The sequence below is a fragment of the Carya illinoinensis genome, chromosome 4, assembly GCF_018687715.1.
Source record: "Carya illinoinensis cultivar Pawnee chromosome 4, C.illinoinensisPawnee_v1, whole genome shotgun sequence".
NCBI classification, from domain to species: Eukaryota; Viridiplantae; Streptophyta; class Magnoliopsida; order Fagales; family Juglandaceae; genus Carya; species Carya illinoinensis.
In genome coordinates this window covers 8,999,841-9,027,097 of record NC_056755.1, presented here as the reverse complement: position 1 = coordinate 9,027,097, position 27,257 = coordinate 8,999,841, and the positions used below count along the sequence as shown (strand labels likewise).

General features: G+C 34.7%; 2 protein-coding genes and 1 pseudogene across 4 annotated transcripts; 2 read left to right on the top strand and 1 right to left on the bottom strand.

The window, feature by feature from the left end:
- Positions 1-8,056: 8,056 nt before the first annotated feature.
- Positions 8,057-14,302, bottom strand: LOC122308334 (protein trichome birefringence-like 14). Of its 2 annotated transcripts, XM_043121603.1 has the most exons (5): positions 14,057-14,302; positions 11,808-12,095; positions 10,762-10,956; positions 9,382-9,577; positions 8,057-9,060 (listed from the first exon to the last, which is right to left on the bottom strand). In XM_043121603.1, exons 2-5 carry the CDS (start codon positions 11,962-11,964, stop codon positions 8,232-8,234), a joined length of 1,377 nt encoding a protein of 458 aa, XP_042977537.1. In that variant the 5' UTR covers positions 11,965-12,095; positions 14,057-14,302; the 3' UTR covers positions 8,057-8,231. The 2 variants fall into 2 exon arrangements, with proteins under 2 accessions (XP_042977537.1, XP_042977536.1); XM_043121602.1 differs by lacking the exon at positions 14,057-14,302 and having other exon boundaries at positions 10,786-10,956.
- Positions 14,303-17,781: 3,479 nt separating this feature from the next.
- Positions 17,782-24,756, top strand: LOC122307288 (probable methyltransferase PMT26). Of its 2 annotated transcripts, none has more exons than XM_043120063.1 (9): positions 17,782-18,106; positions 19,025-20,104; positions 20,185-20,334; positions 21,899-22,169; positions 22,477-22,587; positions 22,670-22,844; positions 23,535-23,807; positions 23,950-24,144; positions 24,240-24,756. In XM_043120063.1, exons 2-9 carry the CDS (start codon positions 19,046-19,048, stop codon positions 24,466-24,468), a joined length of 2,463 nt encoding a protein of 820 aa, XP_042975997.1. In that variant the 5' UTR covers positions 17,782-18,106; positions 19,025-19,045; the 3' UTR covers positions 24,469-24,756. The 2 variants fall into 2 exon arrangements, with proteins under 2 accessions (XP_042975997.1, XP_042975996.1); XM_043120062.1 differs by having other exon boundaries at positions 17,783-18,106; positions 19,009-20,104.
- A 949-nt stretch (positions 24,757-25,705) lies between these two features.
- LOC122306226 lies at positions 25,706-26,918 on the top strand (annotated as a pseudogene).
- Positions 26,919-27,257: the final 339 nt, after the last annotated feature.

Below are 27,257 nucleotides of genomic sequence, written 5' to 3'. Positions count from 1 at the left end.
CAACTGAGTAAGTGGTGTTCTGTTTCCCCTCTCCCCCCGATTCCCTCCCATCCCCATTCTGCCATTCATTTCTCTCTTGTCTCTCAGAACTTCTCTATCAAGTCTTAGGTTCTCTCTCTCTCTCTCTCTCTCTCTCTCTCTCTCTCTCTCTCTCTCTCTCTCTCTCTCTCACAATCAAAACTCTAGCCCCGTGCGTTGCTGCCAGGCTATCGTCTCCAGCCCCTCTGTCGCATCCCAGACGAACAAACCATCTCCTCCGTCGTGACTCACCTCTGAAAGCCCTTGCCCTCTCTAGCCCCTCCGTCGATCCCTCCTTGCAATACAAGTTAAACATTGTTTTTTTAATCTTTTATTTGCCTAATTTGGGAAAAATATTAATTTGTTTGTAAGTTGGGAGAAAACCCTAATTTGTTTTAATCTTTCCTAGATCAACCAAGTAAATATATAATAATCATCAACTTAATAATTAGGATGCCTCATTTTCTAGCTAATTAATCTTTGCATATTACAAGTAAATTTATATAAAAAGAACTATTGATATTAAAAAAATTTATATCAATATTAAAAAGAACTATCGATATTAAATTTAATATTTATATAAATATTAAAAAAAAAACAAGTATATCACATTCCAGTAAGGGCAAGTGGCAATACCTCAATTGCAATATGCAAATCACATAACAAAGAAATCTCTTTCATAGTAGCAAAACACTCAATGAGTTGCAACCCAAACCAAGGGGAAGCCATGACAGCATTCATAAGAGTAAATTTATATAAAAAGAACTATTGATATTAAAAAAATTTATATCAATATTAAATGGTGCCGTTTGGGGTTAAACGACGCTGTTTCAATTGAGTAAGTGGTGTTCTGTTTTCCCCTCTCCCCCCAATTCCCTCCCATCCCCATTTTGCCATTCAATTCTCTCTCATCTCTCAGAACTTCTCTCTCAAGTCTCTCTCTCTCACTCTCTCTCTCTCAAAACCCTAGCCCCAGGCATTGCTGCCAGGCTACCGTCTCCAGCCCCTCTGTCACATCCCAGACAAACAAAGCATCCCCTCCGTCATGACTCACCTCTGAAAGCCCTTGCCCTCTCTAGTCCCTTTGTCGGTTCCTCCCTGCAATATAAGGTAAACATTGTTTTAATATTTTATTTGCCTGATTTGGGAAAAATATTAATTTGTTTGTAAGTTGGGAGAAAACCCTAATTTGTTTTAATCTTTTCAAGATCAACCAAGTAAATATATAATAATCATCAACTTAATAATTAGGATGTCTCATTTTCTGGTTAATTAATCTCTGCATATTACAAGTAAATTTATATAAAAACTATTGAAAATCATTGAACTCAATAAACGGGTTATCTTGAGACCTTTTTACAAACATGAGTTGTGCATGAGTTTTGTTATGGTATCACAGAGCCTCGAAGGACCAACGTCCTGATTCATTTTATTTTATTTTTGCTACCCATGGCTTCTACATAGACAACCCTCTCCACTCCTATCAAATCCACCCTCTTCAATTCAGCCCCACATTTCATCAATATTAAAGTACATATGGCCTTCTTTAAATTTTAAGGCTAAAGTTTTAAAATTAAACAACATACATTAATTTTTATATATAGTTCTTTTTAACACTACATGTGAGCTTAAAAATGATAAAATAAACACCCAATGCAATTGCAAGCCTTTCCTTCAATTTGCAGCATAAACAAAGATTATTTTATAAGCTAAACCAACCCTTTTTATTTATTTATTTTTATGTATTAGAAGCTAGGAAGCACACAGACGTGGGTCCGGCTCCATTCATGATATGAGAAATTTCCAAATTGGTAGACATATAATCAATTAATTATATATAAAGAGCAAGAATATGAATCCATCTCCCAAATAATTTGAAATCTTATTTACTATCATACTCACTTCATAATTTCAATATGAGGTGTCCACAATCATTTGTTAGGGTTTGTCAATATAATTTTAATTTTTACTAAGCTAAATGCATTTAGTTTGGATAGCTTTGATGTTAAATAATGTAGTCTAATTTATAAAGTAGCATTAATTCATTCACTGTTCAGGCTTATGATTATAACCTGTGATTTGTTTATTCTTGTGGAGTTCTTGTGGTTGACTTTATATTTAATCTAATTGTTGGTTATTTATTTTTCTAGATGGAGTTTTCAACTAATAATGTGCAAGAGTCAATACAAAGTCCATATATGCCTCGACCCGACCCCCACCCCCATCCAACGTAAGTAATAAATCTAATATTGGTGGGTCACAAAGTGGTAGAGTTAGGTCAATGGTTTGGTATCACTTTATAAGAATACCAAAAGGTGATCCTACTAAACTTAGGGTTGCATTTAATTATTGTGGTGTTTCGTATGCATGTGATACAAAGATCAATGATACAAAATTAAGAAAATATCATATTGAGAAGCAATATAAGAAATGTTCATTTAAGAATACAAATAAGTCTTAGACGACTCTAGGTCGAAAGGTGGAGGGAGGTAGTGATAGTGGGGGACTTATGCCCATTGCATTTAGTGTTGAGGCTTATCAACAAGCCTTAGCAGAGATAATTATTGTTGATTACTTGCCCTTTAAATTTGTTGAATGGGAGGGTTTTGGGAAGTTTATACTTGTGGTTTGTCCTAAATGGGTAGGGATTCCATCCCATTGGACAATTGCCAATGATTGTTTTAATCTATTTATGAGGGAAAATAAATAAATTGAAAAGTGTTTTTCAAGGGCAACAAATTTCCCTCACCATGGATACTTGGACAACCGTGGAAAACCTCAACTATACGTATCTCACAGCACATTTTATTGATGATGATTGGAAGCTACACAAGCGAATTCTTTCCTTTTCTTTGGTTAAAAATCATAAGAGTGATACATTTGGTAAGGATATAGAGTTATGTTTGCATGATTAGAAGCAACCGAAATTACTTGCTATCGCTCTTGATCATAATGCAAGGTCTAATAATGGGGTCGTTTCTTATTTGAAAAAAAAAAACCAAGTATAGGAGGGACACGGTCTTCGAACATGAATTTTTGCATGTTCAATGTTGTTCCCATATTTTGAACTTAATCATCCGTAAAGAGTTGAAAGAATATGAGGAGTCTATTGCGAAGGTGAGGGGTGTTGTGAAGTATATTAAATCCTCCCCTTTAAGGTGGAGTACATTTAAGAAATGTGTGGGCTAGTTGAAAGAAATTCAATCCAAAAGTAACGTTTGCCTAGATATACAGACTAGGTGAAACTCTACCTATCTTATGTTGGAGAAGGTTTCAAAATTTAGAAAAGTTTTTGATCGGTTGGAGGAAGAAGCTTTTTAGGTAGTTTTGGAGATGATGATGATGTGGTGAATAGGAGGAAGTTCAAGAAGTTAGAGCCTCTCAATGCATCCGATTGGGAGAAGGTATAGTTGTTTGTAAGGTTTCTTGAATTATTTCATGATGCAACTTTACGCTTCTCGGGGGGTGAATATGTAATTTACGATATTTTTTTTAAGGAGTTGGTTATTATTAAAGATGCTATTAACATAGAGTGCGAAGAAGGAAACATTATGGTGGGATTCATGGCCACAAATATGAAAAGAAAGTTTGAAAAAGTATTGGAAGAACTTGGATAATCAGAATATATTGCTGTATATTGGAATTCTTCTTGATCCTCGCTACAAGATGCGATATCTTGACTTTGGGTTGAGAAAAATGTATGGAAATGATATTTCAAAAACCATTGATTTGAGTTGGAGGGTGAAAAATGCATTTATTCACATGTATGAGTCATAAATAGAAAATGACGAAGGGAGTTCTTCTCAGCGCACAAGCTCCCCACAAGAAGATGAAATCCTTCAACAGATCATTTTGTAAATAGAAAGGCACAATTGATGGCCCAATTTAAACAAGAGTTATAGTCAGAAAATTTTTTGGAAAGCAAGTAAGAAGTTGATAGATATCTAGATGAAAATGTGAGGATCAAGGTAATAGTTTTGACCTTTTAAATTGGTGGAAGATGAATTCAGTTAGATATTGCATATTTTCAAAGGTTGCACACGATATACTTGCAATATCGGTATCTACTGTGGCCTCTGAATCTACATTTAACACCGCGGGTCGTGTACTTGACCCTTTACAAAATATTTTAAATCCGATGATGGTTGAGGGTTTCATATGTGCACAAAATTAATTTTGTTCTTCTTATACTCTAATAAACCTTAAGACTTTAATGGATGAAGTTAAGGAATTTAAGAAGCAATTGGATATGAGTATGTAACAAATTTACTTTTGATATCTTTTATAGTATATTTTATTTTATCTTCTATGTTGTTTAATTTTATTTAACTTGTTTTGTTTTAAATTTTTATGAGTAAAACTTGTTGAAAAATTTGTTGATTCTACAGAAGGATCAAATTCAATATCTACCGGAGCTACACCCAATGCTGATTAAAGACTAAAAAGGTGAAAAGAATGTGCTGTTTTATTGGATTAAGAATGGATTTAATTCAACTTCTCATGAGAACTTTGCTTATGAAATCTTCAAGAAGTCATGAGGGCTGTACGTCCGACAATTATCAACATACATGCATGGAAGCGATTACATCACATATATACCCACCGCATAATAATTGACCCATTAAAACAAGAACTTCAAGCACCAGGTACGTACAGGTATCTACTAATTGATTGCTTCCTATTAATTAAATATTATAAAGTTTTTAGAAGTAGTAATATTCATTAGAAAAGGGCATTAATGCCAAGTATGCAAGAAAGGAAAAATAGGGTGAAGTCCTAAAAACAAAACAGAAAGAAAAGGAACAAGAGATTCCAGGGGGAAAAAAAGAAGAAGAAGAGCAAAGTTCTTAAAGTCTCCAACTTGTGACAAAACTCCAGTTCCTCCCTTCCATAAACCAAACAAGCCGCTCAAATGAACCAAAACCATCAAAAGTTATGAGAAAGAGAAGTAAATATTTTGTAACTGTAAAAGAGCCATTAAAATTTAAATGGTTAGATTATTTGTGTTTTAATACAGTCCATACTGAGGAGTTCATGCTCCGTATAGGGAAAGTCGACTTTCTTATATAACAGCCAGTAATCCAACAGAACCTGTCACAAGATTCCTATGTATCCACAATCAAAGGAATCCCTACACAACTAGGGAGGAGTTAGAATTCTATCATCAGTTCATTGATAGTGGCAAAAGGACACAAAGATATACTTGTTACCTGTAAACAAGTTAAGCTCTAATCGTTAGATTTTTATCTTTTGCATATATAGAAAGGCCAAGAGAGCTGATACAGATCAGATATTTGGAAGACGTGCCTCCTTTCATTCTGCTTCCAGGAAGTTTATGAAGTCACTCTTCAAACCTTGGGGCTACAACGTCTAGGGAAAAAGCTTCCAGATTGTGAGCATAATAAGCCTTTTGAAACTCCCACTTAATTTTATTTTAAGCTTTTAAATCAAATTGAATGAATCTTCAATCAAGCACTCCAATTCCAAAAACCACTTTCTTTTTGTTTCTAGAGATTGTAAAATGTAATAGGTAACATTTTTGAACAATTCACTGCAAGGAATTTTGTCCAATTCATTTCATTAGAATCTAAATATCTTAATTGTGTTAAGATTGGAATGAGATAGTTTAAAGTTTAAACTATGTTCGTGTGTTTGGTGATAAGAACTTTTGCTAATAATTCTTTTGTTTACACTTTACAGAGTATTGTGAAAAGTGAAAAGTATGCCAAGCCAAAAGATGTAGGAGCTGCAAGGGCCTAAGAGGATAATTGTATAATTTGTATTGATATAATTTTGTAAATGCTTTATGCTACTGTTATAGTTTTCTTTTCTTTTATTTTTTTATAAGTAATTTGTGCTACCAATATTATAGTACTTTTTCTTTCTTGTAGAAGGCATATTTGAATCATTTGATGTATCATATATGTTACTTACATCAAGGCAGATTTCAGTTTTTTTTTTTTTTTAAATGCAAGTTGCAACTAAGTTACTAGTTTGCTACATGATAAATATTAAATATTATGATTGATAACCTTGTTTAAATTGTTTGGATGGATATCGAAAATTTTTATTTTTTGACAGTAAAATATTTTATTCAAATTTATTATATATAGATCATTTTTCTTTTATGTTTATTTTTATTTTTATTTCAAGTTCTTTTTTAGTATTTTTGGCTTAAAACTGAATAAACTGTTGGTGAACTTTCATTGTTGGGCCGAAAAATATGGGATATGAATATTGGGGCATTGGCCCATTTGGAACAGAGTAGGGACCGATCGGACCGGACCGTCCTGAATGGGATCTGACCAGATCGGATAGTCCCGAATGGGATCAGGCCGGCCCGATCCTTAAGCTGTTCGGTTCGGTCTAGAGTGGGAAAACCTTTGACCAAATTGGTCCGGTCCAATTCACAAAATCTCTCGAAACTGAACCAAATTCCCCCTAGTAAAAATACATCGATCTCATAATTGGTGCATGCATGCAATTGTGCAATGAGAAGTATCCAACAATGAAACTGAAAACATACACTTAATCAAAATTCTACCATGCTTATTAGATTTTCACAGTGGAAATGACCCACCAATCTCATATGTATGATTAATTAGTACATTGTAGTAAGACTCTAAGTATCAATGAATAGTTATTTTCTTGAGAAAAAAAAAAAACTATAGTACTAATTAACCAACGCAATGCAGAAAACATTATTCCGTATTTGTATATATATATATATATTTATTTATATATTATATAATACAAGTAATAGTTGAGATCATTATGAAAAATAAATAATATCTATCAACGTCGTGTTTTGCACACCTTTATGCCAAGTTCCAACTTGGATCTTTAATCTTTCACTTATATACTTAGAGAAAACACAGAGAGTTGAGGACCTTGGTGGAGACTGGGGAGTCGCTAATATTTAAGTTAGTATCTATTTAGTAGTTTGTACAAGAGGATAAAGGAATTAGAGAGAGTGTTTCATAATTGGGAATTAGCTTTTATACTAGATTTCTGAGGGGGGAATAGTTCATACCCTATCTCAGAGAGTATATGTCCCATCAACTGTTCACTTAGTCAAAATCCTTTAATACTATATGGCTCCTGAGGTTACACAATTATTGCAGCGTGGAGTCCAGAAATCAGCACCACTAATGCGGTATTGCTTCCTGGCTTCCTTATCCTGTGGGTGCACATCGTCAAACTTCTTCATACTTGTTGTGACTCTTCACACTTCCCGCCCACCTGCCTACCTAGATTCTCGACTGCTAGGTGTCATAGGAGGGTACTAGGATGACAAGTCCTTTCCATCTTTGCCATTGGTTTTTCCCGCACCATTGTGATTGTGGGTCAACTTTAGTTTTTGGACTGGATAGCCTTAGCAGGTCGATGGACCATCCAGCCAGGCTGGTCTTCCCTTATGGGCTTTTACTAGGGGAGAAAGTCCACTTAAAATATCTATTGAGGACAATAATCAAATCTTTTTTTTTTTTTAATTTTATTTTATTATTATCTTGGTTTGGTTTTTTGTAGATAAATTGGTGAATTCTTCTCCGGTCCAAACTGTTGATGAAATGGTAGAGGCTGTGTGGAAGAATTAGGCAGCAGTAAGAAATTAGAAAATGATAGAACAAAAAGAATTTGTGTAGCTTTTCTTCTCCTAGAAGATAACAGAGAATTGAACACATTTTGCAACAAAGCAAAAGCAAATATTGAGAGCAATCTTGTCTTCTATAAATTCAAGACGAAAGTAATTTGTTTACTCCTTCCAAAATACCTTATATATATAAATATATATATATATATATATATATATATATAATTGGCCATAAATTTAGTCATTTAAATTTAAAATAATTTGAAAATATCATGTCAATAAATATTAGACAATTAGAAATTTAAAAAAATCCAACACACTATATTGTTTCCTCTATATCATTTCTGTCTTCTTCTTCTTCTTTTTTCCTTCCGATATGCATAATTTGTTACAATAGTAATCGAGGAATACCACATTTTAAAAAACTCCACATTAGATTATAAATAGAATTAACAATTTTTTATAATTAAGACTATATATATATTTGAAAAATATTGGACAGGGACTATGTGCTTAACTTCAGTCTACTCTGAGACCAGTAAGAAAGCTAATTCCCATTAAAGAAGTATAATTATCTATGAGAAAAATGGTCATCTCGGACCCTAAAGAATGGCAATCCCTATATCTGTGCAATGAGGAGCTCATTCCATGTGTCTGGTATACCGGGTAGGCACCAATGTAAGCAATCGTTTCCACCAGGAGTTCCTCTAATGCTGTAGTGGGACATGTGACCCTCATCTCTCAGTTGAGAAATTGCAGTTATATCCAAAATCTTTACCCTTGTGCCGTTTACAGCACCCTCAATAACAGGATCACTTGACTCATCCTGCACAACTTCACTTCCTCCTGACAATGGAATGGTATTATCACAGGTTCCCCCAGTGTTCCAATCCCCATTAACGAAGTGCCTAGGTGAGATAGTCCTAAAGAAAACCTTAAGATGGGGATGTGAGGGAAGTTGTGAATCAAGCCATCTGACAATACTATAAATTGTAAAATTCTTGGCATTCCTAATTTCAGCAAGTTTATTGTCTTCATTTGGCTTTCCATCTACATGCATCACCCAACGATTTGCATTGAGCTTACCCCTGTTCCAGTGGTGTCCTGTGTTCAGAACCAACACATCAAACTGATTGAGGAACTGTCTCATGAAAGCTGGAGGACGGTCCAGATGCATAGCCACATCGGTGGTTCGGTCTGAGATATTTAGTGGCACTAAATCACTCAGACTTGCTGACCAGTAGTATAAGATGGTAGTATTGGTTTTTGGGAACCGATAAGCCCAGCCATCGGGACGAATGGCTCCGCGAGCTTTGACAAGACCATACTTTTTGCCCACATTTTCAACTTCTGGGCTCTCTTCCCCACCACTTGCCATACACATTAAAGACTGGAACTGCTGCCGCCCCAATGAATCTCCTATAAATGCAATTGTTTTGTCCTGCATTCTGGAAGTTGCAGTCATACTTTAGACCATCAACATAAAGTCATAAACAAACACCTCGCTTGGTGCATAACCATAGCATTAACTTTCAAATTCATGACTGAACCAGGTGAACAGATATTGATTCAATGATTATTAGCGTAAATGTTCATTAATAACTCAAAAAACTTCTAGCTGAAGTCTATGGTAAAAAAAAAACCCAAGTGGGAGGCCAATGGAAAGTTAAAGTTAACTACATTGCACATGCTTGATTACGGTCAAGTAAGCTCTGCAATAAAGTCAGGATACTTTGTAAAAATAAGAATAACAGAAGAAAGACACCCACCTTTCTAAGAATGTGAGCCGCTCAAACTCTGGCATTTCACAATTTTCAGGCTGCCACCGATATCCCTCGTAAGAAAAATCTTCTCTTTGTGTCAGTCTACATGCCCACATTCCTGATAACCACTGTTTACATCCGAATCCTGAATACAATGGCCTCCGGCTGTCAGCAACCCATCTGCCCTTAGCATAATTGCAGACTGCAGAAGAAAAAAAAAAAGAACAAACTTGGTTTAGATTTGAAGAGTGAACAAATTATCTTTGGCTTGTGCATCAATTACACCTGGTTTGACCCTTTTAACAATTTTTGGCAGCATACAAGTGTGAAGCAAGAATTTTAAAGAGCCTTATATTTTTGCTAAACTCCACAAAATAACTTCACAGACAAACTGCATAAATATCCAAACAACGTTAAACTGATGGTACCATCCTCTTCCAAAGCAATTCCACCCTTCATGATAATAAAACCTTTTTTTCTGAACAGAAGTTCCTTAAATATTAAAAATAAATTCAGATATAAAAAATCATAAGTTCCTCAAAATCAATTATTACATTTCAAGCGTATGATTAATGCATTTTGATGAAATTGACATAAGAGACACAACGCAAATCTTTGATGTTTATCCAAGATGGTGATCACAAGAAATCTACCAGTAAGCATGTGTAAAAAAGCTAGAGGACCTAATATATGCGTCATTTACCTCTTGTAAGCAATTGAGAAGAACACATGAAAAAAGGCAATGTCAAAAGAAGGGGAAAGAGAGATCGGGAGAATCAGAGTGGGCCAGTCTCGTACTTGAAGAGGTTATACGACAAGAAGGGGTTATACAAGAAGGAAGAGAAAATGATTGACCAAGGCCCCCCCTTTCGACAATGGAATTTGTCCAAATCTACAAGTGAAAGTAAGATTGAAAGACTGTTGCACAGACTGGTTAGTTCTCCTCGTCACCTTCCAAGAATTATAGAAACAATTTATCAAAAAAAAAATAATATGTGAAAATATGCCATGCCATTCAAAATGTCACAATCACTTACTTGAAGATGATTGTGAGCCAAGTGAATAGTTACCCCTTCCAAACTAACCGAAAAGACCATCAAAAGAATTGAGAGTTGATGCCATGAACAAATCCTAAAAACACAGGGTAGTGACTCTTTGAAAGACTTAAAAATGAACCTTTACTGAATAGTTATTCATTAATACTTGGCATTCCCATAAAAATAAAAAAACTTGGAATTCTATTTGATCCGTGTCACAAAGAAGAAACAGCTTGGAATTCCAATGAAGCTGAGTCATGAAGATGAAACAGCTAATCTAATCACAAGGGCAGCACTGATATAAAATGTCAAAGAACCATTGTTATATTCAATATGAAAATAACCGTACTTTTAGTTTGAGAGGAGGATGTACTGTCTATCATTTCAGGAATTATTGTGGATATAGCATCCACTGGTGCAGTACCAAAGTGTTTTTCTTCTCCTTTAGCTGCTGCTGTAATGATCACCTGTGAACTATTTTCCCCAATTTTCTCCATTGGATTCCAGGATACTGCAGACTCATTTCGGGTGTCTGCATGAAAATCTAAGCCACAATAGAAAATTCATCAGCTGACTGAAAACATAAAAGCAAGTTAAAAACAGAATAAGGCTCACAAGATAGCTCACATATTAAACACATCACCAGTCAAGAGTCAAATCAAAGTTTTTACACTAGTGGCCAAGCTGAGCACACAGCCCAGTCACTTAGTGGACATGTTTCTCTAAACACACTGCTATCCAAGGACCAACATACTTTCAAATCATCAAGTTAATTGAACCTAACCATATATTATGAGATGGTGTCGGAGATTGTGTATTGGGTAAGGGAGAAACTTAATTCCTTCCAGGGTATCAAAACATTGTTGCTTAAAAGAGATTTAGTTAGACTTTGCGGTTATTCTGATGTGATATTTAATGCTACCTATCTAATTTGGTTTTCCCTTGTTCAAGGCTTGATGAAATCTAGTGTAGACTTGTGTTGGACCCCCTTGGTTGGATGGCGAGATTCATTTGGTATTTGTGCTTGAGATTTCTCATATTCAATAAATTCCTACTTATCCAAAAAAAACTGCTTAAAGAAAGTCTAGAAATCCTTGATCCATACTACATGGTCAATACATGAGGCCTTACTTACCAACTCAGTTTAGACTAGTAGCCAAGCTGAGCATACACAGCCCAACACACATGCACCACTGACTTCTTTTAGTGCTGATTTTCAGAGCATAAGATTTGTGTTCTCTTTATCAGGTCTTGTACCTACATTTCTTGGTACACTCCATACACCCCTTTCCTTTTTAATCAACAAAATTTTAAGCAACAGAAGAAATTCTATTGAAAAGCAACATAACAAACCTTTTTTTTTTTTTTTGATAAGTGAAAAGCAACATAACAAACCTGATGAAGGTATTATATAACGCTCCTGGGCTGACGGTAGAGTATTGGAAAAAGGATTTTTTTCCCAAGCCCAAAGTGCTATGGTTGTAACAATGAGTACAGCCAGAGTGAGAGAAAGATTTCTCCCCCTCAATCTATAATTATTTCCTCCTTTCATCTCTGCTAATACTTTAAAAAAATTACAGATCCCTTGGGCAGACCTTGATTCTTCTTCGGATTTTTCTATGCAGGTTGTATTCAGTAATTGTCCATCATCTACTCGGAAGCAATAATTATTGGGGGCTTCATCTGCATGAGATAAACCAATAAATAAATAATGATCAAAAGACTTTACACAGAAATAAAAAACAGAAAAGGAAGTAACTTTAAATGGGACTTATTCAGCAGCTTAATGCACTCACACATATGACATGTATAATGCCCTCACTGATTTGCAACACTGCATATAAAAAAATTATTTAATAAAAAGAAAAGAAATTCTTTTCTCACGACCAAGAACATGGTTTCCCAGGAGATAAGAATTTGAACTCTTAAGTGTAAGGTCAACATTGTGGACGCCTATCTAACAGCTAGCACACTGTCTTGCATGGATGCCATTATTATTGGTGTCAAAAGAAAAGGCTTTTCTTGACGGAAGTCACAAGTCATGCTTTCTATCTATGTTGAATGAAATTTTCTAAGCAGGTGAACTATTACTACCAAAAATATAGACCAAAAGAACATGGATTCTGGAAAATGACTTCTTATCATTTTCTATAATAGTGGATTATTTTGATCAAGGCAGAGTGTGCATTATATTGTATTGAAGGCAAGTTCAACTTCTTTGAGAGTTTGAGGCTCTGAGAAATATACAATTGACATAAACAAGAAAATAGTGGATAATCTTAAAACAAGACATGTTCCATGATAAACGGGATTATTGTAACTGAATGTTAAAAACCTCCTTTCGTAACACCTCTCTTCCGCAATCCCATCAAGACCACATAGATCATTCAATAACATCTTTTCCAATTCTTGATACAACCAAAATCCTCCTCACACCAATTTTTTCATATCTTTATTCAAGGCCTGCAACTTACTTTCAATACGAAATAATGGGATTTGTGGTAGCTATAGAACGCCACCACCATTTCACTTTCCCCACAAAGCCCTCAACTTTAGCCACATGTTTTCATATTTAAAATACATTCTGTGTCTAGCGACTCCATCAATCAAGTCTCAATGGAAAATGATCTGATAGCAATCTAGGGAGCATCCTCTGGATATCACCTTCTTGGCCCTTGGGGTTGAGTGGGTGATGCCCCAACCAATGGTGGAGTTAATGGCAGTTTGGGAAGGTAAACCAGGAGCAATTGGTGCGAAGAAGTATGCACAATGGCTCCATTGTGCTTAATGTGGGGTATATGGAATCAACACAATGTTCATATTCTGATGGCCGCAAGAGTATATTACCGGAGTTAAAAACCTCTACGCTCAAATCTTTGTATGAGTGGTCATCCGTCCGCAGCAATTTTAGCTTTTCTTCTTTTGTAGATTTTCTGAATTCCTATACTCATTCCCCTCCTTGACGAGGCGTTCTATACTCTCAGTATACTGGGGCAGTGTTCCTTGTGTTTTTTAGTAAGATTTAGTGATGTTATTTAAAAAAGTTCATCTTCTTCTCTAAACCATAATATCAATATTAATAATAGCTTTAGATTTCAATGGGCTTAATATTCAGGAATTTCTTGTAGTTATTTCTTCTTATCTCTAACTAGGTGCTTGTGTACTCGAGCTTCGCCTAGTCTTTTATTCATCTCAATAAAATTCTTACATATCAAAATAATGATAATATTAATAATAAGAGCACCCATCATGGTGAAAATAATCTGAGTGTTCCCAAGAAAGGGACCGGTATTGCCCAAAATAGTTTTGGACTAGAAACCAATTCCAGAATGCATCAGATTATACAATAGCTTCTATAGAATTAAGGATGTGAACCCAATTGGACCCGCCAAAAAATGAAAATGTACAGTATAATTCGGCTAGGATTCTAAGAACCAATCCAATAATTCTTTTCTAAAGTTGTCATAAAATGTACGAAAGGAATCATCGAGGGAGAAGCCCAATTATACAGTGTTCCACCACTTCAATATGTTTGAAATCATCTATTAGGATCCTCAAAAACACATAGAGATTCAATAACTAAAGAGGAAAAAAGGCAAAGAAAGGAAAATGAGATTAAAAGGGAACACAACAAGAATAAAGACCTGTAATTTCCAAGCCTCTTGTGGGTTCTGTCTTGCATGGTGCAACCTGTGATGGTTGCAGCTGAACCCTTTTCACGATCTCAGATCCAAAGCTCACGGATGGACAGAAAGCGAAAGAGAAGCAAAGCTCATTTCGAAACTTGAGAGAGAGAGAGAGAGAGAGAGAGAGAGAGAGAGAGAGGTGGTGCTTTGCTTTCGTTCGAGTGCACAAAACCTTCACCGCGTCACGGCTAACCGGTGATTCTCTCAGCTAATTATCAAGTAACCTTAAAATATTCTATTACGATGCGTTGCCTTAATAAAAATTAAATAAAATATTATTTTTTTAATATTATTATTTTAAAATTTAAAAAAATTAAATTATTTATTATATTTTATAAAAAATTTAAAAAAATTATAATAATTAAATAAAATGACTTGAATTGAATTGAAGTGAATTAAGAATCAACTTCCGAGAATAAAAATGGGAAAAATGAGAACATGTTTTATGTTTTAGACCAAAAGAAGTATTATGATTCTCTTTTTAAAGTAACTGAAAACTACTTTAAAAAAATTACAAAAAAGTAACTGAAAACTGAAAAGGCTGAAGTGTTATGACTTGTGAAGAGAATTATAAAAAATAAAAAAATTATTTTACAAATTTAGAAATAAATCAAATGGGAAATTTGTTTTTAATAATAAAAAATAATTTATCCTTATAAATCATATTTAATAAAATACTTATATGTATAATTTAATTTAAGAGATAAATTTTAAAAAAATTTAAATCTCTTATAAATTAAACGATACATTTTAAATTATAAAATAGTATACTTTAGCTTGAAAATAAAATAATTTATAATAACATAGATATCAATGGTAACCAATACTTAAATATTTATATTATATTAATATAGTGAACTTTTAAATTGAGTCGGACCGTTTCATCAGATCCAATGTTCCCCCTTCACCCTTTTTTTTTAATTAATGCACTGTCTGTTTCATGAATTAAATGATATTAAAAAATCATAAATTAAATAAAAAAAATAATTATATAGTAGTTGAGATGTGATTATTTTATTATTATTATTTCCTTCGAAATGATAGGTAGTTGGGATCTCACACGAGTTTCGATATGGGCATAATGTTCGTTCAGCGTTCAACCCCTGCCAGATGGCTTTGGTACGTCCCTAAAGTTTGCGCGTTGCATTAAAATAAAAATTCCACCTCTAATCATTTTTATATATATATTTTTATACATTTTATTAATGTAATTAATTATATATTAAAAAAATTAATAAAATCAATCACATTAATAAAATGAATTGACTGTATATAAAGAATATGTTAAAGTGACTATATATAATATTATTTATATTAAAATATATAATTAATAATAAATTAAGATGAAATGAATTGAAATAAAAATTAAATAAAATATTATTACGAACTCTTTTTATTTTTCATAAAATGAATTGTTGAGATTCTATATATTTGATGCTAAGAAATGATATTGTATGCGATAAAAGAGTATTTAAATGATGCTATAAAAAAATATTAAATGAGGTTATGAAAAAATATTTAAACATAGCCGAATGACATATTTTTTAGTAATAATGAAAATTGAATATTATCAAATGATAATAAATAATTTAATTTTTTTAAATTTTAAAATAAGAATAATACTATAAACTAATATTATTATATGAGATAAGATAAAATATTTTTTTAATTCCAACCTAGCAAGAATTTTTGAAACCATTTACTAATGATAATTAAATAATTTGTGAACATTAAATTATAATTTAAATTAAGATATTTTATTAGATCTTGGAAAATGAAAGAAAAAGAAAATTAAAAAATTAAAAAATTATATGAATATTATTGTTATTTTAAAATTTGAAAAAGTTGTATTATTTATTATGTTTTGTTTATAAATTTGAAAAAATTGAAGATTTGAAATTAAAAAGTGTGTTTGAATGATGTTTGAAAATAAAACTATATACAGTTGTAGACGTCGCCGCATAATTGTTTTAAGTAAAGTCTCCTATTAAAAAAGTAGATTTTTATGTGAATTCTGTATTTGATTTTTTTTAAAGAAATTGTACAGTATTTGCCTACTTTACTATTACAAATATCATTCCAAAATACACATTTGACATATTTTTAAATTAATTTTTATTTTTATTAAAATAATTAAATTATTTTACTAATCATATATATATATCACATATTTGTTATAAATAAAAAAAAATATTGTATATAATGCGTAGAAATGATAGAGAAGTATCATTTTTATAAAATCGTGTTACTCTTTTAAGCGTTGAAAAAATATCGTGGATAAATCATGTTTGAATCCGATAATCACGCTAATGGGACCCATATGGGAGCCAGGAGGCGAGGTGGTGATTCTCAAGGGTCTGTATTTAGTAGGTATTGCTTTGAATTCTGTGTCGTTCCACCGACATTCACTCAAATATCGCACTAATAATCTGATTAGAATATAATAGAATAAAGAAATACTTTCCATTCCTCAAGGCGTTGGATTCGCAAGTGCATATTGGGAAATAAATGCCTTCGTCGTTCGATTCAATTCCGAGTCATGTGACTCATGTCCCTTCTCCTATTCATTCCTAATTTTATTTTATTATAAAAATTTTAATTATTTTTTTAATATAAAATAATTATTTTAACCAATCATATTAAAAAAATATATAAAAAAATATAAAAATAATTATACCTATAAAAACTTATTTTATTTTAAGAAATATATATTCCAAACTTAATTTCTAATATGAACTACTTGTGGGATGACTTGATGGTGAGGTGCACCAACAAGCTACCTTCTTTCCTAGTGGTGTTGTTATCAATGCACCAAGCAAGAGCTTGCATAGGAGCCCAAGCTAAGAGAATAGAGCAAACTCCACATCACCAAGCCAATCCTAGGGAGCAACTCGAGATCGATGCAATATTCTTGTTTCTAGTCTCTTTCAATTAGAAGGAAAAAGTCCATTTTAAATGATTGCATTTTGTTGGTTGGATAGCATTCTTGCGTGACCTTCAAAACCTTATTAATACACTTTTAACACGCCTTTGCGCTTCATGCCAAGCTTTATTCAGTTTCACTATTATAAAGAGATGAAAATACACGAACACACAAATTCAACAAAACTACATAGATTTAGAAAAACTTAACATTTTTGCAGATCCAAAACCATGACTGGCAATAGGTCTACCCGTGAGAGAAGGAGAAGAAGAATCTACGCTGGAATATTGAGTGATTTGTAAATAATAATAAAAAAATAATTAATATTTAAAAAGTGGAAAAATTTTAAGATTTTTAGAGAATTGTGACGTCAAAATCACATGGTCAATTTAACGCTTGAAGGCGAACATGTGCAATATTGCCCGACTCGAACTTTGGATACCATTATAATTTTTATATAAAATATAATAAATAATTTAAAAATTTTAAATATTAAAATAATAATATAAAAAATAAATATTTTAATAATATTTTATTTCATTTTTAATTTTCATATAAAATCAATGGTTTCATATTAACGATTCCTCCACTTTTGAGTGACATATGACCAACTTTTAAGTAACTTCACTGAAAAAACACAATAATATATAATTACTCAAAAAAAAAAAAAAAGAGTAATTAATTACACGATCCCTTGTTTTTGAAGTTTCCTGCCCCTCGTATTTTGGCTTCTTTTGTAAGTTTTGTTGGCTGATATGTATCCCCACTGATTTCGCGGCGTGCCCGTGATAGCTCCCATGGCTCTCACTGCGCTCTCTTCAAAGGCCGTCGCTTTCTCTTTCTCTCTCTCTCTCTGTGTAAATTCATGGGAAATATTGTAAATGGGGGTATATTTTTTTAATGATTGAACACTGTATAAATAGTTTGAACAGCAAGCAATTCAAATCCTCTGCCTATTTGCTGTTAAATATCGTCTGCTTTTTTTTATCGAGCAACAACAATCAGTTTCTCCTCTGTATCGTTATGGAGGACTAGCCCCTGGCCCTGCAACCCTGCTCGGATCCGTCTCCATTCTTTCCCATAAGGTTTCTGAAAAATTTAGTTCGTTTAGATAAATACATCTCTTTATCAGCTTCAACCCTGGCAATTCCGTCGGTTGCATGTCGTTTTTTTTTTCGGTTGTATATTTGCGTACGCCCACCGCGTTTCTGTGTTTGTATCTAGCACACTCGCATTCTAGTTAAATCAATGCTGGGTTTCTTAATTTTCGTTTTTTCTTTGTTGCTGATATATTATGCCATACGATTTTGAGGCAGATCTAATGGAAGTTTGTTGTTTTTGTTTGTTTCTTGTCGCATAGATGTGATTCTCATGGCCGAGATATTTCGATCTCTTGTTTTATGCGATTTTTGGCTTAGATGCGGTGCAGATCTATTTAGGTTCTCACACATTAAGTCCATTGTGATTACTCTTTCCTTTTCTTAATATGAATCAGCTGTGTGTTTGTAAAGTTCGGTTTTGGATGCCACTTCATGAACCTTATTGGCTGATCACGGCGATTACTGTCGGAGAGTCCCACGGGCCACGTTGGTTGGAATTGGATTTTTCTAATGCATTCGGGGTACTGGTTCAGCCTCGCTGCCTAATACCATGTTTGAATCCGTAACAGTTTTTTGTAATTGCAATTGCAATTTGGATATGTCCATCGATTTAATGCTCATAAGTAATAGATTGTGTGGCGAACAAGGCACTGCGGTGAAGATGACAAATTTGCTGGCGGAGACGGCTTTTACCTTGGGGATTAGTCGAGAACTAGAGCCTTATCTAGGGCGGTGAAAGTTCTCGGATACCCCGTCATGAAAAAAAGTAGATAGATTGTGTGGTTACTTATATGCATGATATTTTTGCTTGTATGTCAATTCTGTTGGATCTGTTCGACTTTTGTTGAATGAAGTGATATAGGTTTAATTATGTTTTGATTTTCTAGGTGTTAAATTGTTCAGGAAGAATTGTGGTAAGAAAATATGGCGTTAGGGAAATATTCTAGAGTAGACAACAGGAGATCCTCATCATCTTACTGCTCGACTGTGTCAATTGTTGTTTTTGTGGCACTTTGCTTGGTTGGGGTTTGGATGATGACATCATCATCCGTGGTACCTGTTCAAAACGTGGATGTGCCTCAAGAGAATAAGAATGAGGCGAAGGAGCAAGTGAGCGAGAGCAATGGTGGAGTTACTCGGCAGTTTGAGGATAATTCGGGTGATTTGCCAGAGGATGTAACCAAAGGAGACACTAATTTAAATTCTGAGAGCCACTCTAAATCAGAAGGAAACCAAGATGAGAAATCTGATGAGAAGCCTGTGGAAAATCCTGAAGAGAAGCCTGAGGAAAATCCTGAAGAGAAGCCGGAGGACAAGCCTGAGGAAAATCCTGAAGAGAGTCTGGAGGAAAAGCCTGAAGAGAGGTTGGACGAAAACTCTGAAGAGAAACTGAAGGAAAAGCCTGATGAAGGACCCAATTCAGATGGCGGGGAGGCAAAAACAGATGGGGGTGAGAATGGTTCTGGGGGACAAGGTGGTTCTGAAGAGAGTTCTGCTGAGAAAAAATCAGAGAACCCGGAGGAAACAAAGGATGGAGAAAAGGCAGTTGGTCAGATAGATGAGAAGGTGGATCAAAATGGGAAGAAGGAAACAGATGAAAACTCTGGTGAGAAGAAGGAAAATGGCCAGGCCCAAAACCAGAGTTTAAATAATATATTTCCTTCTGGTGCTCAGTCAGAGCTCCTGAATGAAACTACCACTCAAAGTGGGGCTTGGTCAACTCAATTGACAGAGTCAAAGAATGAGAAGGACATTCAAAAATTGTCTACGCAACAGACTGGTTATAGTTGGAAACTTTGCAATGTCACTGCTGGGCCGGATTACATCCCATGCCTTGACAATTGGGAAGCAATAAAAAATCTTAGAAGTACTAAGCATTATGAACATCGAGAGAGGCAGTGTCCTGAAAAAGCCCCCACATGCCTTGTTGCTCTTCCTGAAGGATATAGACGCCCAATTGAGTGGCCTACAAGCAGGGAAAAGGTATCAATAAAATAATGTGAAGTTCATTTGTAATTGGTGATTCGTCTTATTCGATGAACTGATAAAGTGCATTCTTGCAGATCTGGTACTATAATGTTCCTCACACCAAACTTGCGCAAATAAAGGGGCATCAGAATTGGGTGAAAGTCTCTGGTGAATATCTTACGTTTCCTGGTGGTGGAACCCAATTTAAGCATGGTGCTCTTCATTACATTGACTTCATACAGGACGTAAGTCATTTGATACCTGTCATACTCCATTCTATCCCAAGTACCTTTCATGCTGTTCAATCGTGCTTCTTGAACTTTGTACAGTAATTGGTTGCATTACTGTGACCTTATTTAGTTGGTACTGTCCTTGTATTTTTTGTCTTTCTTCTATCTTCTTAACCCTCTTATTTTAGAGGGTGTAGATAGATGTGTGTCCTACACACATATGATCCATTATATTTTATCTACATAAAAAGGTCTACTATATTCATCATGTGTCTTTTTATCCTCAAAGTGTGTTATGCAAATGCTAGAGACTGAGGTGGCGGAGTATGATCCTAGGACTTTGAAACTATGCCTAGGAGGCTTATTCATCTGGCCTAGGTGATATTTTCATTGGAAGCTATCCATTGTTCCTCTTTTAATGGATCTAAAATCTTGTCACCAATAAAAATTATGTGTGGGTGTGGGTGTTTGTGTGCTTTAATTATATAAATCGGGTACTTGATTACTTTAAAAAACATATATATTAATTTGGTAGTGTTCCTTTGGCAGTTGATTGGCACGTATTGCTGTTTCTTTCTGGAATATCTTCATGATTCTCTAAGCTCGGCTCTGAAATCCTAGGTTTGAAAATTCATCTTTTAAACATGATTTAAGTGACCCAATGTCTGATGAACAATATTTATAGGCTCAAACTTGTGAGTGAGCAGAATTGATCTAGCATTGGGATGGCTTAATAGGCAAAATCATATTCTGGAACCTAATCTTATGAGTCCTTTTCAATAGCAGTTTCATCTGAGTAGGAGATTTGTTGCTAGAAATTTTATAGCAGGCCTCTCTGGCTCAAAGATGCAGCAGGCGATCTGCACTCTCTGCAATAATACCTAAAACAGAGTAAATATATGTACTTGAAAATTATTGCTTATTATGGTTTAGACTCTGATTATCATCTGCAGTGCAACTGATTGTGGATCATGGGTCATCAAGCTTTTTGTATGCTTTATATATAGACATGTTTCAAACAGCACTGTTATCCTGGTCTTCAATTGATTCCACCGGCCTATCTGGAATAATATAGTATCGTAGTGTCAATTGGAAACTACAATAAGGCTGTTGGGGAAGGGGTATTAACTCCAATGCCAGGAAGAAAAGTGAATTCAAACCTTTTTTTTATTGGTAAACAAGAATTTTATTGATGAGAATAATAGTCTTAGCCCCCAAGTACATGGTACATATATAAGAGAGGCACCTATGCTTGATAGAAAACCAAGACTAATTTTTAAGTAATGTGGTACGCAAGATTAATTTGGCAAGGAAATCATGGTTTATTTCTAAGTGTTGGAAATGATAATTTGGAAGCCTTCATTCTGACTGTAAATATTCTCAATTAATTTTCAGCATGAAAAAATGTTTATACGCTTTTCTTCTTTGTATGATGTTCATTTTGTTTTATCTTTGCCTTTGGAATGGGGGAGGTCGGTTGAATGAAGTAGCTATTTCTTTTTGTAGGAACAATCAGGAAATTAGTTTTTTGTCAGCTTCAAACAAGTTTTGCTCAATTTAATTACCATTCTTTATGCAGTCTGTGCCTGATGTTGCCTGGGGGAAACGCTCCCGTGTGATATTGGATGTTGGATGTGGAGTTGCTAGCTTTGGAGGCTATCTCTTTGATAGAGATGTACTCACTATGTCATTTGCTCCAAAAGATGAACATGAAGCCCAAGTGCAATTTGCACTTGAAAGGGGAATTCCTGCTATATCTGCTGTGATGGGCACAAAGAGACTTCCATTTCCCAGCCGTGTTTTTGATATTGTCCATTGTGCACGATGTAGAGTTCCATGGCACATAGAAGGTATTCCAATGTTTTAATTTGAGAGCGGTCTTAAATAGGTTTCCCTCTTGTATACCATCTTGTTTACATGGGCTATGCCTATTATTAATACAATCGTTTACTATTAAAAAAAAAAATTCAGAGTGGTGATCAAATGAGTTCAACTCAAGCTTGGGATATTTGTTAATGGTGTTTTCTCATGCTCTAGACTTGAAATCTTGTTTAATTATAGTTTTATGTTTTGGGGTCTTGAAACCACCTGCTTTGATACTCTGGGGATCCACTTGATATAGTCCTTTGTAGGTTAACTTCTAATTACAATATGCAGGTGGTAAACTTCTTTTGGAGCTGAATCGTGTGTTGCGTCCTGGTGGTTTCTTTGTCTGGTCTGCTACTCCAATTTATCGGAAGACTTCTGAAGATGTTGAAATATGGAGTGGTAGGTTATTTCTGAATCCCCGACATACCTTGGGGTTGATTGATGGAATCTAACTTGTCCATTTTGTGGGAAATTTTTGCAGCGATGAAGGATCTAACAAAAGCAATGTGCTGGGAACTAGTTTCAATCAACAAGGATACTGTAAATGAAGTAGGTGCAGCTACATTTAAGAAGCCTATTTCTAATGAGTGCTATGAGAAAAGATCACAAAGTGAGCCTCCTATCTGCCCAGAGTCTGATGATCCAAATGCAGCCTGGTAACCTTTCTCATTAGCCAAGACATGAAAATTATATCTGCTTTCCAAAATGAAAATTTCTGTAATTTATTAGCATTCTTGAAAAGGATTTTGAGATTGGTTTTGGGTATTATGAAAGCAGGTAGAAAAGTTTTATGGATAAAATTTTTTGTAATGCAGTTTACATTGGTGTATGTGAAAGTGGGAAGGTAGACTTGAAAAGTTGTATAGATAAAATCTTTGTGAGATGTGTTTTTATGTTTTTGGTTTTTGTGTTTTTTCTTTAACCAAAACTTAGGCAAATGATTAGATGAATTTGTGTTTTGGAGAGATTTTTTTTTGGTGTTTAAAAGATGTTTGGATTGAAGTTGATTTAAAAGAATTTATATTTTTTGTTTCCTGGAGGTTTATTTGCTAAAGATTTATGTTGGTTGGAATAAAAGTGATTTGATGTGGTTAGGGCCGAATCAACCCAGTTATTTGTTTTCAAGTGTGTGATGGAGATCCTCTTTCTGAGTATGTGCAAGAAGACAAATCTTTTAGGAAGCAACACAAACTCCCCCCCCCCACAAAAAAAAAAAACAATAAATAAAAAAAAAAATCAGGAGTGATCTTTTTTTTGCCAAAAGCATTTGTCTGATGCAAACCCAGACACTTCCATAATTTTCTAGCAGTGGCTAACCTAACTGTTGTCTGCTTTGTTGGGCACAGGAATGTGCCGTTGCAAGCATGCATGCACAAAGTACCTGTAGACACATCTGAGCGTGGGTCTCAATGGCCAGAGCAATGGCCAGCTAGGTTGGAAAAACCACCGTACTGGTTATTGAGCTCCCAGGTCGGAGTTTATGGTAAAGCCGCTCCTGATGATTTCACTGCAGACTATGAGCATTGGAAACGAGTGGTGACCAAGTCATATCTTAATGGGATGGGAGTTAACTGGTCAAATGTGAGGAATGCCATGGACATGAGATCTGTGTATGGAGGGTAAGCAGAATGAATTTACCTCTGGGTTGTGTGGCATGTAGTTCTTTTGATTGTTCGTATGGTCTTCTTAGCTAACTAGGTTATTCATTCTCTTTGCTTTTCTCATTTCTCATTTCTTTCTAACTTTCGGTTGTGCTTGCAGATTTGCTGCAGCCTTGAAAGATTTGAAGATTTGGGTCATGAATGTGGTCGCCATAGACTCCCCAGATACACTACCCATAATTTATGAACGAGGTCTATTTGGAATATATCATGACTGGTGCGAATCCTTCAGCACGTATCCTAGATCCTATGATCTTCTCCATGCAGACCATCTGTTCTCCAAGGTTAAAAAGAGGTGTGCGCAATATTCTACTTCTCATTCTTCTACATGAAATATGGTTCATATGATTTACTGTGATCTAATTTTGTAATGTTTTGTGAGTCTTACAGGTGCAATTTAGCTGGTGTAGTTGTGGAGGTTGATCGGATCCTCAGGCCAGAGGGGAAGCTTATTGTCCGTGACAATGTTGAGACCATTAATGAGCTGGAGAATATGCTGAAGTCAATGCAGTGGGAGGTCCACTTAACCTACTCCAGGGACAACGAGGGATTGTTGTCTGTCCAGAAGGCCATGTGGCGACCTAACGAATCGGAGACACTCCAGTATGCAATTGCTTAAGCATGATCCAATCACTTCCTGAATCGTGATTGATCTTGAGACAGTAGCCCCGATGAGATTCAATATTCTTTTTGTTCTGCTTGCTAATTGATATTCATTGTAATTTGTAACTGTACTTGTACCTTAGCCAGTGTATCATGTTAGATAGGTCTCTCAGTCTGTTATTTTTCATCATTTGTTTCCTTGGTTTGATCTCTATATATAGTGAGAGGTTGCTGTCGGGATTTCCACTCATGTAATATCATATTACCATACTAGTTATTGATGGAGAAATGAACATTCTTGCAAGAGTAAAGCGTAATGAGCCTAGATTTTGGTAGTTTATCATAGTGATATGTTGTGCTTGTGTGCTGCTTCAGTATTATCGATGTTTTGTCAATTGTCAAAATGTTGGTAGTTTATGGGCACTTTGAAATTTAGGGTGAGACAGGAAGTTTAAACTTCAAATGAAACGGAAAAAGGATTCCAAAATCATAGCCAAGGCAATAACTGAATAGTCTGTTCATGTTCCTGCCTTGATGGAGCTGTTTAGCTCAAACAGATAAGAACTCGAGGATTTCCCAGCAATAATGAGAATGATTATTGGATTGGACAAGGACCCTCTCCATCATTATTGATGGTTATAAATTAGCAATTATTAAAGGTTCAATTGATGTACTTATAAGCTCCTATAAAAGTGTAAATAATAATAAGAAACGAACTTCAAGTAGTTGGCCGAAGTGACAAGGGCCTTGATTTTAGGATAACACTTTCTGCAAAGTTCAAGATTTAACATTTCAAAAGTACAAATAATCTTTTGGGGTCACACCCCTTAGTAAAATATTAGCGATTTAATCAATTCAGTGTAAGAAAACTTTTGATGGTGCAGTACACAAGACGATACACATGATCGAGATTTATTCTGCTAGGATGGATCCAAAGGACTTTGCCTGGATAGGTTCCCCGATATCAAAATAATAATAAGAATAATAATAAGAAACAAGTCACTGGTTTTAAAAGTCAAATTGACCGATGATCAAAGAAACAAAAAGTTAGTCAGACTGGATATAATGGCACGCAGTTAAATTAGCTGCTCCACAGAGAGAGCGAGTCCCTGCGGCACTGAAAATCAACCAACACTTGTTTTCCTTTTTCCTTTTCACTTGCCTATCTTTATGCCCATCTCTCCATTTATCTTAGCCTATACAATTCTCAATATTCCTTCTCAGCCCACACCAATCTCACAAAGAGAGAGAGAGAGAGAGAGAGAGAGAGAGAGAGAGAGAGAGAGAGAGAGAGAGAGAGAGAGAGAGAGAGAGAGAGAGAGAGATGCATGTATATGTTTTCTGATCAAGTTTTGAGCATGTGCTATTTATTGCCTTTTTTGTTTTAAGCGGCTAAGGGAAGCAAATATTCAAATCTATATTCAAGTTCTAAATCAATCAAAACTGCAAAAGTTCTCAATAATACTATTAAAGATTAAAGCTTTAAAGGAGATCAATGGAAGATGATGATGAGAGCCATGGAAATGGACCCAACAGTGGTAACCCAGAAAGCTCATGTTTAAAGAGCAGCACCATAAGTGGCAACAACAACAAAGAACAAGATCGCTTTCTCCCCATAGCAAATATAGGCAAATCATGAAGAAAGTCATGATTCCGGTGAACGTAAAGATCTCAAAGGATGCAAAAGAGGCAGTCCAAGAATGTGTCTCTGAGTTCATTAGCTTTGTTACCGACGCAGCCTCCGTCAAGTGCCAAAGAGAAAAGAGGAAGACCATCAATGGGGATGATATCATATATATGGGCAATCACAACCCTAGGGTTGGAGGACTACGTAAGCCCTCTAAAAACGTACCTCCAAAAGTTCAGAGAGATTGAAGGAGAGAAACTTAACATTCCAAAGCAACAAAGATCATCTGAGCAAAGGCAAAACCAACAATATTATCAGCAAGAACAAAATTATATACAATACGATAATTGTGTCTCTTCTTCTACAACTTGTCTCATGTCTCAGTCAATATCTTTCATGGCATCCGATCAGCCTGCATTCGATCTCCATAATTGCCGTTCTCCCCAAATTCAGTTCAAACATAATTACAGCCACAAGACCACCAGATTGATTCATTGGTAGAAAGAGAGAGAGAGAGAGAGTAATTATTGTCTTCTGTTGTTCTCTTATACAGCGATTTAATTTCCTTTTTTGCTAGGATTAATCATGTAATATTGATACAACTAATTACTTGATGGTACATATATTGATTCTAATATTGTTGTAATCATGTAATTGTCATATACACATATCAACAATCCTTCTTCTGATGGATCGGTTTTCATTGGTTCACTAGACATGCATGTAGTACTTCATGATCATACATCATCATGTACGTACGTGTTATGATCGATCAGTGCCATTTAACTTTTATTTTACTTTCAATAATTCTGGTTTTTCTGATTGAGCAGTTCAGCTGATTTCCGGATCAGGGCTCTAATTTTCTCCCCCTAGCAGTATCCTAATCTCTTTAAGCACATCATCAAATTAATCAGAATTAATGTACGTTTTTCAGAAATCCACCCACCCTGAACCTTAACTAGCTTAAAGCCTAAGGCCTCTCGTTTGAAAAATCAGATAAAATAAGATAAAAAATTTGTGAATAGTAATAAAATAATTTAAAATATTAGTTAAATAGTTTAAGTTAAGATATTTTATCGAATTTTCAAAAATGAAAGGGAACAAGTTGAATAAAAATATTATAAAATTACAATATTGTTATAAAATTATTTTTGTTTTGGAATTTGAAAATTTTGAAT

Coding starts and splice junctions, on each gene's coding strand:
- LOC122308334 (XM_043121603.1), bottom strand. CDS start 11,964: ATGAAAGGAGGAAATAATTATAGATTGAGGGGGAGAAATCTTTCTCTC. Junction 10,957..11,807: donor TTATATAATACCTTCATCAG/GTTTGTTATGTT, acceptor ATTGTGGCTTAG/ATTTTCATGCAGACACCCGA. Junction 9,061..9,381: donor CGGCTCACATTCTTAGAAAG/GTGGGTGTCTTT, acceptor TGCAACTTCCAG/AATGCAGGACAAAACAATTG.
- LOC122307288 (XM_043120063.1), top strand. CDS start 19,046: ATGGCGTTAGGGAAATATTCTAGAGTAGACAACAGGAGATCCTCATCA. Junction 22,588..22,669: donor AGATGTTGAAATATGGAGTG/GTAGGTTATTTC, acceptor AAATTTTTGCAG/CGATGAAGGATCTAACAAAA. Junction 24,145..24,239: donor TTCTCCAAGGTTAAAAAGAG/GTGTGCGCAATA, acceptor TGAGTCTTACAG/GTGCAATTTAGCTGGTGTAG.